Source organism: Rousettus aegyptiacus, unplaced genomic scaffold (genome assembly GCF_014176215.1).
Source record: "Rousettus aegyptiacus isolate mRouAeg1 unplaced genomic scaffold, mRouAeg1.p scaffold_m13_p_14, whole genome shotgun sequence".
Classification (NCBI taxonomy): domain Eukaryota; kingdom Metazoa; phylum Chordata; class Mammalia; order Chiroptera; family Pteropodidae; genus Rousettus; species Rousettus aegyptiacus.
The window spans coordinates 47,518,262-47,532,269 of record NW_023416289.1 but is presented as its reverse complement, the minus strand read 5'-3'; the positions used below and the strand labels follow the sequence as shown (position 1 = coordinate 47,532,269).

The following is a 14,008-nucleotide window of genomic DNA, read 5'->3' as shown; positions in this document are numbered from 1 at the left end:
AGTACAGTCAGTGTTTACCTACTCTGCCATCTTGACCAGAAGCGTAATTTGCCATACTCATAAGAAAAATTAGGAAGATATTTCCAAAGAGAAATAATAGGTTCCAGGTTACTTGATAGGTCTTTGTTAGGTATTGCCAAGAAAGAAAGAAAAAGAATCACATCCTAAGAAAATAAAGTAGTTCCAAAACAAGGAGAAAATACCAACGCGCTTTAAACATGATTTTTAGATGAATGTCACAACCACTATTTCCTCCTCCTCTGGAGGGCTCATTCCGAGAAGGATAGAGATAGGGAGGGAGACGAGGAACCTTTCTGGGGCCCAGATGACAAGGTCATCCTGCTCGGGTTTCCCCTCCCTCACAGAAAGGCTACACAGGAGATGGGGCTTCTACCTCAACCTCAGTGTCACATAGAGGAGTCCGGGTCTTTACTGTCTAGGGGCAGAGCCCTCTTTTGCTCCCACATATGACGATGTGACACACTGGCACTGACACAAATTGGACACAGTCTCCCTCAAACACACACACACGCGCGCGCGCTGCTGCAGGCACACGCCCCCCCCAACCCCCCCGCCGCTAGACACAAACACCGTCAGTCACAAACACGCTCCCTCCCCACACAGTGCTGCTGTCACAATCCCCACAGGGTCTCGGTCACAGAACAGCCACAAAGCTCCCTACACGTGCCCAGATACAGGAGTACACGGTCACAATCACACATCTGCCACAGGGACACAGTCACAGGTAACCCGCGGGCGCGAACACCTTCACACACGGTCAAACGGTAACGGTCATACCACGGGGATTTACAGCCACACCTGCAAGAGCTCCTCACGCCCGCACACACGGGACCACGCGCTGTCACCATGACCAAAGGCTCTGGACTTTTCACTTTCGGTCTCCCCAGGTCAAGTCGGCGCCCGGAGAGAGAACCACTCTTGAGACCCCGCCCATAGCGGACGCGGCCCGCGTCTAATCGCCAGGGCGCGGCAGGCGCAGCGCCCTCTGGGAAGTGTAGTTCCGCGCGGCGCTCGCGCCCAACTAGAGGCGCGGGATCGGCGCGGCGCTGCGGAGGCTCGTCGCTGTGCACTCAGTTGGCGTCGGTCCGGCGTACTTCAACCGAGGTTCTCGGACTGAGCACGCCACTCACGGCCCTCGCCCAGCCGCAGCCTCACCCCGACGTCAGCCGAGAGCTGGCCGCGGCCTCCTCACGCCGCCTTCTCCGGGAGACAGCGCCGCGAAGCCCGGCGGAGGCGGGAACGCGCGAAACGCCGACCTGCTGGGCCTTGCGGTCCACAGTGGGAACTGCCGGCTGACTCCCTCCGGGCCCGATCCCCGGAGTAGGGGCCCCGGAAGTGCGCGCCAGCCCGGGGAGGGTGCCCCAGCGCGGGCGGTGCGCATGCGCACACGGTGCTGCTCGCCATCGCGGTCTTTGTTTGCTGGTGAGTGTGCGGTGGGCTCCGGCGGGCGCCGGTCCGTCTGTGGGGCCCGGGTTTCTGGACTCAGTACCGGGTTGGGGAAGCGGCAGGGGAGGAATCACCTGGGACGTGCGGGGTTCGAAGCTGCTTGGGGGTGGGGGCAGGGGTACACGAGGAAACCGGGGCGGGTCGCGGCTGGGGGACTGAGTATAAAGAGGGGGGACTGAGTATAAAGAGGGGTGACAGTGTGGTAGACTTAACAGCCTGCGCGAAAAACTGCGTGGTTCTAAGGTTGTGAGGACGGATGGCGTTGTGAACACTGTGGGGCAGCAACTTCTAAACCTCACCTTTCTCGTTTCTGAAATAATGATGATAACTATTCACCTCCTGGAACATTCGTGTCTCTGAAAGCCAAAGGAAAACGGCTAAGCAGTTGAGCGATAAATAATTTTTAAAGCGATTTTTACATAAAAGCGGAGTCGTATAGAAAATAAAATCAGTAATTATTTTTTTAGAGGAAAGATTTCCGAAACACTTTATTGGGGGCCCCGTAGGGATTGACTTTAATTAAGTCTTTGAAGGAACTTTGGTGAGGCTGTTTTGAGACGCCCCGGACCGAAGAGTAGCTTTAAGAGGTCATTTCCACTACTACAAGACAGCACAGAATTGGGAAGCAAGTTGTCTTTTCTTTGGTGTATTGAGATCAGATGAGCAATCGAAAGCTGCCTAGTTTGTAAATGAGCGTGATTCCCGATTTGACCAGGTTTCCCCCAGACCAAATGGCCTTTTTAAATATAGTGTAACAAATTTTCTTCTAGCTACAGAGACACTTCCAGTATTTTATCACACAACATATTTTCAATAAAATGAAAAAAGTTCCACGGTACAAAAATTTATATACAAAAATAATAGCTTCGATATATAAAAAATAATCAGTAATAGTTACAGAGAAGATGGTTCTTGGAGCAACAAATCAGATAAAACACCTAGGGATAAAGAAGAAATGTGTAAAAGCCATATTAAGATTGTTAATGAAGGACCCAGAGGAAGACTTTAGCATATGGAAATATATATCATGTTTTAGATAGATTTTAAAAGTCTGCAAGGTATTTTGTTACCTGAAGAAAGCAAGGTACACAGTGTTGGTGTAATATACAGGTATTTTGAGTAAATGGAGATAAGAATGTATATTTGTAGTTCCAAGGAGAAACTTGAGATTTACACAGAAATAGTTGTTAGTGGAGGGAGATGCAGCAGCTAGGGCAGGGGTGAAAATCACATTTTTTGCTTACCTGTTTTGTGCATTTTCATTTTTTAACTGGGGTGGAAGAATTAGATTTCTGTGTCAGCTTCATTGCTTTTCACATGTTTATCACTGCCTCTTTCTTGAATGTTTCCTCGACTTCCCTGATACTACTCATTTTTATAATTCCAGTCAAAACCAAGGAACTACCCCTTCTCCCCCCTCCAATGTACACACAACTCCATTAGTGACTTACATTTCTCTTTGTCCTTCAGCTCTTAGTATTACTAAGTTTCTGACTTTGATTATCTTTTTTTCACCTCTAAGAACTATAAGAGTAACAGCATTCTACTGTGGGTTCAGTTAACACAAAAGAATAACCAATGTCCATTCCTATTTGAGGCTTGTCCTGAGCTCATCCACCTATCTGACTGTCTGTCTAATGGACAGCTACACCTGGAGGTTGCACAGGAAGTTCAAATTCTTTTTGTTCAAAATGTCATTCTGATACTGTCTTCCTACAGTTTGCCTCCATCCATTACCCCTTCTGTATTACCTGTTTCATCAATTCATAATACTGTCCAGCCAGATTCTAAGCCTTTTACATCTGAGTAATGGAAGAGCTTCTCAGTAAGTCTGACCCTTTGTCACACCCCATTAAAAATTGGAGACCATGGTCTCTTCATTACATTTAATAAATGATAAATATATGTGCTTGCTAAGTCAATGAATGACCATATAATTATAGAACACTTAAAATATTTCATTTCTCCTAGAGTTCCATAACCTAGGTAAAATATTAGGCTTCTAAAAATTTAAGGAACTCTGAGCCTTGAGTAATACTGGAATAACTTCCTTTACATTTTATCCATATCACTCAGGGTTGGTGACTTTAAATTTATGGAGAAAGTGTTGTTGTGGGAAAAGATTATATTCAAAAGTGTGACCATTCAATCAAGAGCAAGGCCACAAGTAATACAAGCGTAAAAGTACTTGTATGAGTTCTGATTCTAGAGAACTCTGGCAACTTAGTCACGTTGTTTCTGAATTCTGAAATGAAATGTTTCCCATTTCTGAAATGTGTGTAACCTGTAAATTGTATAATGGATTTGGCCTGAGATGCAAAGTGTAAATACTCTTCCGTGCACTCACATGTATGCATATACTTCAGCTTCTAAATCAAAGGGTCATCATTACTTTATTCTATTTCACAGGCCAACTTCCTTGCGCATCCCTAGGAGCTGCGCTTTCCTTATCCTTTAAAACTTCTGCCAGTCCTAAGGGCTCAGCCTGAATTCTGGAATGTTGCTTTGATCCTCAACAGTAACTTCCAAGTCCCTTGCCACTATTTAGAAGTTTAAAGCTGCCAGTTCAAAGAAGAGCAGTGGATGATTGAGGAAGAAATGTAAAGAAGGTGCTCTTCAGGTGAGTAATTAAGAAACTAGCATGTATGTATGTCCTAAAGACATAACAGTTATTCAGTGAGTTTGCAAGCTCTGAAGTTTTATTAAGGAGATTTTCTTAGCCCTTGTGTTTTGGAGTGACAAGTGCTGGGAATTCTTTAGATACCTATGTTATCTTCTTTTCTCCGATTCTGGAGGACTGGTTGTCCCTTTATCCTCTATTCTAGATGCCAGCCTCTCCACCTCATTTGTAGTATCTCATTTATGATCTTTACAGCCTAAATTTCACATTTGTTCTCCCTTTCATTAATAATCTCCATTTTTCACTTCTCCCTATATACCTAGACTCCTTTCCTTAATCATTCAATCCCCTTGCCAAGGATTATAGATCTGTCATCTTATAAAAATTAGCATGTAGATCCTTTTCTTTAAAATTTAACTATCATTTCTCTATTATTTATCTCAGTCAGATTTTACCTGCTTATTCTTATTTCCTATTGCTTCTTATCTCTAACTATCATAGTTCAATATTCCTTCACCTCCTTTTTAAAAATATTGCAGGCTATGAAATTAGTGCTGACTTATTACTAGTTTATTTTCATGTTACTTTTAAAAATAATTTATTTAAAAAATTTAATGCATATACTTGGTAGAAAACTAAAACAATGAGAATGTCTCATTCCTGGCCCTCGGTCCTCCATTTCTGTTTTCCAGATGTAGCCACTATTAACAGTGCTTCCAGATGTGTTTATGACTATACAAGGAGACTTTTTAGGCAGAGCAATGACACAATTTGTGACAAGATTACTGTGGCTGCTAGGTGGTGAAGAGTTGTACAGAGGCAAGGGCAAAAGTAGGAAGAACAGTGAAAAGCCTATTAAATATTTCAGGCAAGACATGATGTGGCTTAGACTTTGCTGGTCCCAATGAGGATTGTAAGAAATGGTCAGATTCTGGACATATTTCAAGATAAAGCCAATAGGATATGAAGATATAATGGGTGTGTGATCTGAGAGAAAGTGCCAAAGCTTGAGCAACTGGGAGAACAAGGCTGCTATTTAAAAAGATGAGGAAGAATTTGGGAGGAGCTGGTTTGGGATAGCAAGAGTTTGGTTTGGAGCCTGGTAAATTAGATACACATTAGACATCCATGTAGAGATTTTGAGTGGCTAATTAGAAATATGAATCAGTTGTTGAGGAGAGAGGTACAGACTGATTAAATATTCTCATAATATAAATCAAAATTCTCAAATGTCAAGCAAACTCTTAACTGTATTTTGTAGGAATGGTGACCTGTTTGGCAGACTACACCCTTTTGTAAAGAGTTTTTCTTGTTGTCTGTGACTACTTTCATGCTAGAACACTAGCTGAGTAGGCATCTGCAGATACATATGTCAAGCAGTAAGACAGGACTAAAATGTGTATCAATCATACTAAAGCTAAAGCTAAATGACTATAATAAACCCAAAAATATACTGGTTTAAGGAATATAGGAATTGATTTCCTGGTCGCTTAAGTTATGTGGTGAGTGGTCAAGATTTCCATGGTATCTTTGATCTTTGTGGTCCCGTAAGGATCCAGATTTTTTCCAGGTTGTCTCTACATCATTTAGTTGTACTTGCAGCTGAAGCAACAATACATCCTGGTTCCAACCAGGTGGAGGAAGGAGGAATCACCACTCTAGTACAGGGGCCAGTAAAGAGCCAGATAGTAAACATTTTGACGTCGTAGGCCATAGGATCTCTGTTGCAACTACTCAACTCTGATTATAGAACAAAAGTCATTTTCTTTTTTTTTTCCTATCACCAAAAGGATTTATTCAGGGGGGAGAAAAGGGTTACAGCACAGAGCTTTATCTCATTATAGCTTTGTCTTTTCTAGAATTTCATATAAATGTAGCCATGTAGCACATAATTTTTGGCATTGAATTTCACTGACTTAGTTTTACATTTTGAGATTAATTCATGTTGAATATATTAATATTTTATTCCCTTTTATTGCTGATTAGTATACAACATGGACATAATTTGTCTATTCACCAGTTGATAGACATTTTTTTGGCTATTACGAATGATGTTATGAACATTCAAATACTGGTTTATGTGTGAACATATATATTCATTTTTCTTGAATAAATGCCTAGGAGTGGGATTGCTGAGTAGAATAGCAAATGTATATTTAATTTTTTCAAGTTGTTTTCCAAAGTGACTACCATTTTTCATTCCTAGCAATAATGTATGAGAATTACAGTTGCCAGTTGCTTCAAGCTATCACACTTGGATTAGCAGTCCTTTTAACTAGCCATTTTAATAGGTATATAGTATATCTTAATGAGATTTTAATGTGCACTTTCCTGATTACTAATTAAAATGAACTTCATTTAATATGCTTGCTGGCCATTCATGTATCTTACTTTGTGAAATGTCCTAGTTTTTTGCCAATTTTAAAAATTAGATTATTTATCTTTTTATAATTGAGTTTGAAGATGACTCCAAATGTCAGTGTATATAGGTGTTCACAAAGTCTTCTCATATTTTCAAAAAAGATCCTTTCCGTTATTTGACACCTGGCAACCATCAGCATTTCTGGAGTCCAATGGTAGAAAGGGTTTGGGACCTTATTCTATATATAAACTTTTACTCATTCCCTTCTCAGTATGGTACTCTCATCTATTTTGCCTGTCATTACTAGCAGAGTAGGTCTGAAATACAGAGTTTATTTTATAATAGAGCATTTATGAATTTTTATTAATAGTGGAAAAGTTCACAAGTATTAGGGTTGATGATAATGTAAGCTACTTTATTGGATGTTTACTGCATGCTAGGTACTAAATATTTTAGTTATTAACTCTTCAATGATGATTTATTTATATTCCTTTTAGAGAGGCCTGGGAAATTTATAAAGATACAACATGAAAGACTTGTGAGTTAAGTCTCATCCTTCTCCATGAAAAGACAGCTAAAGAAAAACTCAGAAAACCTAGGAAACAGAAAAGTATTTCCTCTGATCATAGACATTGATTTTTAAGACTACACCTATACGTATGAGATTTAATTCAAAAGTTTGGAAAATAGTTTATACTTAAATATGAGAGAAGCTAAGAAAGACCCATTAAGAATATAACAAGAATGCTGTATTTCATCATGTTTTGTAATCATCTCTTCTAAGGATAATCAATGTGAAAAATTTTCATCAAATTTAACTTCATTAGATACCTGAGAATTGATAGCAGAGAGAAACTATGTAAATTTAGTGAATGTGGAAAGGCTTTTATTTATGTCACATGTTAAGAGATAGTAAAGAAGTCTTATTGGGGAAAATACCTGCTTGATAAGAATGTTGGAAAGCCTTCAAACTGAATCAGATCTCCTTCAACATGATCAAATTGGTACAAGAGAGAAACGTAATGAATGTAATGAATGTAATGAATGTGGAAAAACCTTTAGCCTGAAGCAAAACCTCATAGAGCATAAGCAAATGCATCCTGGAGAGAAATCACATGAATGTACTGAATGTGGTAAAGTATTCTCTCGAGTCTCATCCCTTACTCTACATTTGAGAAGTCATATAGGAAATAAACCATATAAATGTAGTAAGTGTGGAAAAGCCTTCAGTCAGAAGGGGAACTTCCTTTCTCATCAAAAACATCATACTGAAGAGAAACCATATGAATGTGGGAGAGCTTCTATTCAGATGCCATGCCTCATTAAACACCAGAGAAGTCACACTGGAAACAAACCGTACATATGTAAAGAATGTGGGAAAGGCTTCAGTGGCAAATCGTATCTCACTGAGCATAAGAAGATTCATACAGGAGAGAAACCATTTGAATGTAATCAATGTGGAAGAGCCTTCAGCCAGAAGCAATACCTCATTAAACATCAGAATATTCATAGCGGAAAGAAACCCTTTAAATGTAATGAGTGTGGAAAAGCCTTTAGCCAGAAGGAAAACCTTATTATCCATCAAAGAATACATACTGGCGAGAAACCTTATGAGTGTAAAGGGTGTGGGAAAGCTTTTATTCAGAAATCAAGCCTCATTAGACATCAGAGAAGTCATACAGGAGAGAAACCCTATATATGTAAGGAATGTGGAAAAGCCTTTAGTGGTAAGTCAAATCTCACTGAGCATGAGAAAATTCATATTGGAGAGAAACCCTATAAATGTAATGAATGTGGAACAATCTTTAGGCAGAAACAATACCTCATTAAACATCACAATATTCATACAGGAGAGAAACCTTATGAATGTAATAAATGCGGAAAAGCCTTTTCTCGAATCACATCACTTATCGTACATGTGAGAATTCATACAGGTGATAAACCTTATGAATGTAAAATATGCGGGAAAGCCTTCTGTCAAAGCTCTTCTCTTACTGTGCATATGAGAAGCCATACAGGTGAGAAGCCGTATGGTTGTAATGAATGTGGGAAAGCCTTCTCTCAGTTCTCAACTCTTGCTCTACATATGAGAATTCATACTGGAGAAAAGCCTTATCAGTGTAGTGAATGTGGGAAAGCTTTCAGCCAGAAGTCACATCACATTAGACACCAGAGAATTCACACTCATTAAAGCTCTCCAAATGCTCTCAATTTAGGGAAACCTTCAACAGCATTCACGCTTAATACTATTTCATAAAATTCATTTTATATGAAGTGACAATGTGGAAAATCCTTCAGCAACAACTCAAAACAGTGAGATTTTAAATTGTACGGTATCTTGAAAACTTAGACCCTTGGGATCCCCATAACAAACATTGTTAATGCTGATTTGGAAGGATTTTCATTGAAGTAGGGATCCAGTCATGGACACTAATCAGCATGGTTCTGGAAGGCCTGTGTGATGTGTTAAGACAAAGATATGAGAAGTATAAAGATCCATAACTAAGATAAAATTGTAATTTTTTTTGTTACATGTTTTGCTATATGCATAATTATCAATTATTTGCTCTTGATGCAATCATTAAAAAGAGATTGTAACAATATTGTATCCAGAAACATATGCATGCCTTAGGGAAGAATTGATAATTGAAGTGACATCACAAGTTTGTAGGGAAATCATGGTCAAGTCAAAAATGGTCTCAGGGTAATTGAGTCTTCATATAGAAAAATAAGAGATACTTGCTGTCATCATACATTAAAATATTTATCACGAAACCCAATAACATTAAAACTAGAATGCAAAAAGCAAAATTTAGTAATATAAGAATTTTATAGAATGTTTTTTAAACCCTGGAGGAGGGTAAATCTAAACTAGATTCCAGAATACTCACTCTTAAATATATATACACATATACCTAAGAAACACATGTATTCAAGAAGTCATGTAATTTTATGTTCAATGGAGCATGAATTATATTAACAAAATATTATAAACAAATGTGTCTTGTAAAATGGTTAAGTAAAATATGACATACTCACGTGGTAGAATATTCTCTAGTAGTTAAGTACAACAAATTTGTATTAACGCGGAACGATCTAAAAAAAGTAGAGTGAAGAAAAATGAAAATGGTGAATATGTTATATCTGCGAGGGTTTTAATTAAATCGCTACTAACCAACACCAGTATTAAACACTGGTTATGGATGAACATTTTTATGTAAAACTGAAGAATGAATTGAGAGGATACGTACTCGGCTCTCAAAAGTGGTTGCAGCTAGAAGAGAAAAGAAGTGGAAGGGAAATGGAATCAAGCATGGTAGTTAAAAGATACTTCACTTTTGCGTCTAAATGTCTCATTAAAAAAATAAATAAACATAACCAAATGTTAGTTAATTCTAGGTTGCGATAATATACGTGCTCATTTTATTTCTTGTGCTATTTCTTTTAAACTTCTGAAAATTAAAAAAAGATGAGTAGGGAAGTTGTACATAAAATCTATGTTAAAATGGACACATATGCCCAGTCAGATGCTAATATTTTATAAGAAATGTTTCTAAAATAATATCTTTAAAACATGAAATAACATTTTGAAATTGGGATGGTAGCTTAACAGGTCAAGTTATTTAAATTACTCTTACATATCAAATCACTAATCTGTTGACAATTAGAGTTATAGCATGATTTTGCAACAGATTGGTCGAATCACATATATTTAAAGATCATGCACAGAGCTGATAGAATTTTTACTGAGACATCAGTGAACTTAATACCCCATTTAACCAGTACTGTTATTAGAAATCAGACATTTTTTTTTTAAATAAGGAAACCACACTACTCTTAATTTTTTTAAGATGACAGTAAAACATTCACTCTTGCATTTCGGCTTCAATTTTAATGTCAGACCAATATTTTGTCTATTCTGCCAGAGACAATCAATCCCTTCCCTCTGGTCTATCTGGGGAGAAAGGATGCTGAAAAGAGAGATCTGAGTCCTAAGCTGTATTTTATTTGAAGCAAATTTAGGATAAGGGGAGATTTTTGAAAGAGATACTTGATCCTTCTTCACAATAATATATAAAAAGCTGTTAGTGCTCTTTTTGAATTGATAAAAACGAGTATACAACATTTAAACCTCAGCTTGGTTTCAAATGTATGAATTTCTTATAAATTCAAAATAACAAAATGCTAATATAACTATATCCCTGCACTTCTCGTTATTAGCATTTTCAAAAGTTAGTGCTGAGCTAAGATTATAAATGCCAGGAGTTGGTTTTCTAAGGTAATGTACCTAAATAACATACATGTATATCAACATGAATCTAAGTTCTATTTTCTTCCAGTTCTCATTAAACATTTTCATTTAAGTGTTTTACCCTTGTTCTGCTTGCACACCTTTGAAGTCCCCAGAACTAGGAACTCTTAATTCAGACCCAACTAGGAAGTGTTAGGGCCCAGCAACGAGATTAATTATAATGGTCAGATAAAATAGGATGAGCAATTGCTGCACAGTATTCTGTGATACTGTGTACTGTAAATTTATTCAGCCATTCCTCTACTGATTCAGCTTGTTGCTAGTTATTGCTACCATGGACATTACACTAAACTCGCTTGTAATTGGCTCTTATATTTTAAGTGTTCTATTGCTGGGGGTTAGATTACAGGCAAGACATGGCTAGACATATCAAAGGATATATGCTATTTTAAAATTTTAATAGATGCTGTTAGTTATGTTTAAAAAGGCAAGTTTCCGCTAGCCTGGCAGTAGTATTATACTACTCAAATTCATGTTTGTCTGATGAGTATAAAATTCACCTGCTCCTAAGTTTGCTTCTTTGGAAATTTTGCTATTGTTAGCTCATTTTGCTATAGGATTATATTTTTGTCAGTTTCAAAGACCTGTTTGTATATTAGATATTAGGAATTTGTCTAACATTTCTTATAAGTGACATTTTAATTCTATATAATCAAATATGTCTTGTTTCTAAGTTTATAGATTGAGATATTTTTAATCTCTAGATTGTCTATATCTCGGTTTTTTGCAAGTTTTTTCAATATGTAAATAATCCATGTAGAATTTAATTTTTAATGTAATATAAAATCAGGTTCATTGTTATTTCCTTCCAGGTAGATTTGCATTGTACAAGCACAGTTCATTAAAATAATTCATCTGTTCAACAGCCAGTCACATAGCTCTGACACCAGCATCAATCACAGATTTAACTGGCAATCAAATAAACAGAATAGGCTTTAATGCTGCATTAGGTTCATTAGCACTTTTGTTGTGATTACAAGGTTATCAGACTGCCCTGCGACTGCCCAAGTAAGCACAGCTTCCAGGGCCTCAGCACTGGAAAGAGGTCAGAATGGGTACACTTGCTTCACCTGAGCACTGGGAAACATTAATGTTCTCATCCAGGACATCTTAAAATAATCCTGTGCATCTGCATGGTATGCCATCCTTACCTTGGGCATACTCAGTTGTAAGACTAATATCCACTTAGGCACAGGGGAGCCACTTCTTTGCTTTCCCAGGATTTATGATGCTTTATCACATAGGCTGTCCAATGTCTACATGCCAATTCATAGCTCTCCCCATTCAGGTAAAGACTACAAATGAGGGATTTACAATGTCATTCAAGAAGACTGGTGGAAAGGTATATTTAAGGTAAACATAAGACAGGTCAGTGGGAAAGGCCTGTTCTTCATGCTTTACTGATAATTATACCACACTATTGAACTGAAACTGCTATGTCATCATTTACCCATATGGTTTTTTTTCTTCAACTGAAACCACTTTGCATTTTCATTTATATCAAAACCTATTTCTGTATTGTTTCGCTTATCTATTTTTGTTCTCATACTAATGTCATATTAATTGATAACATTAGTTTAACAATGGCCTTATATTTTGATACTGCATAATGAGAATAAGCCCTTCTTGCTATTTTCCAGTTTTATTACCTAATCTAAATTGAATTTATTTCTATGTAAATGAATGTTTTCTCATTATGAAAATCCTTTGGTATTCTAATTGGAATTGCTTTAGATTTATACATTTATTTCAGAAGCAGTAACATAATATTGATATTCTGCCCCCAAATATAGAATGTCTTTGGATGTATTCAAATTGTAATGTTTTTATCCCCTCAGAGTTCATCTGTTGAATCCCTAATTCCCAGTGTGATAGTATTTGGAGATGGGGCCTTGGGAAGGTAATTAGGTTTGGATTTAGTCATGAGGGCAAGACACTCATGAAGGGAATAGTACCCTTATAGGAAAAGAGATCTCTCTTCACGTGTATGTAGCAAGGAAAGGCCATGTGAGCACACAAGGAAAGGCAGCTATGTACAAGCTGGGAAGTAGACCTTCACCAGGAACGAAGTCTGCGAGCATTTTGATCTTGGGACTTTGCAGCCTCCAGAACTGAGAAACGAACTGAGAAATAAATGTTTCAGCCACCTAGTCTGTGGTGTTTTGTTATAGTAGCCCAAGCTAAGACAATTCATTTCCTGTTTAATTTGACTGCAGTCAATTACATATGGGGGTAAGTATCTCAGATGCTTCCTGTGTGCTCCTAATAGATGGTAAGAGAAAGACGCTTCATTGGGAGGGTGTAATCCAACTCCATCGATAAACTAATTTTAGAGAATTTATAAAACTTCTCTAAGCCCTAATTTCATTTTAAAATAAAAATTGTTGAAACAAGAAATATGTGACATAGAATTCCTGGGAATGACATCACCAAAATGTTGAACTAAAAAGCTCCAAGCTATTGTTAACCCACAGAAACTGAATTAAACAAGCTTTCTGAACTAACTCTGTAGTACCTCTGGAAAACAGTCAAAGATATATAGGAACAAGCAAATGCTCAGCCAAAAAAAAATATCTTCAAATATAGGTTTTGTGGCAATTTTTCCTTTTGCCCCACTCCTTCCCAGCATGGCAGCGATCTTGGTCTTGAGCAGGCAGCAACCCATTCTACCCACCCCCCAACCCCCGCCCCAAGAAGCAGGTACACTGTGGCTAATCCCAGTGACAGGGATGGAGATACAGAGGTATTGCAGCTGAAGTCTGGCAGCAGCCATTACTAGGGAAAGAACAAAGCCATAAATACAGTAGCTGGCCTCTCCCAACCCAGCCCACCCATCACAGCTGTGACACCTGGAATACCTTTAGTAATGCAGCACTCCCCACAGAGTCTGACTGCAGGGGGCAGTGCTGGTGTTTCACAGTCTTGAAATACTATCCCTCACCACATTCCCCCACAGGGGTGGTGCCCTGAGAACACAGCGACCTGTTCACAGAGGAGATGCTCTCCTCCCCATGGAATAAATGGCATTTCCCACCACCCCAGAGATCTGAGGAGCCTGACCATTGTAAGAGAAAATGAAATCTTGCATTTCAGTGTCACCTACTGGGAAACAAAAGACCTCTATATATCCTGCTGAACATAGAAGTGCTAAACAACTTTTTACAAGAAAAGCAGGGAGTTCCAATCAATATGGCAGAAAAAGAAGATAATAACCTATAAGGGAAATTCCATCAGGTTATCACTGGAT

General features: G+C 38.3%; 2 protein-coding genes across 2 annotated transcripts in view; one reads left to right on the top strand and one right to left on the bottom strand.

The window, feature by feature from the left end:
• LOC107500481 (zinc finger protein 154-like) overlaps positions 1–1,038 on the bottom strand; it is a 50,542-nt gene extending 49,504 nt beyond the window's left edge. Inside the window, exon 1 of the mRNA XM_036232668.1 lies at positions 820–1,038. The gene's annotated coding sequence lies outside the window, so the exon portion shown is untranslated. The remainder of the gene's footprint in view (positions 1–819) is intronic.
• Positions 1,039–1,137: 99 nt separating this feature from the next.
• On the top strand, positions 1,138–12,911 carry ZNF260 (zinc finger protein 260). Its single transcript, XM_016125691.2, has 3 exons — positions 1,138–1,443; positions 3,877–4,087; positions 6,947–12,911. The coding sequence occupies exon 3, from the start codon at positions 7,402–7,404 to the stop codon at positions 8,638–8,640; it is 1,239 nt and encodes a 412-aa protein (XP_015981177.2). The 5' UTR covers positions 1,138–1,443; positions 3,877–4,087; positions 6,947–7,401; the 3' UTR covers positions 8,641–12,911.
• Positions 12,912–14,008: the final 1,097 nt, after the last annotated feature.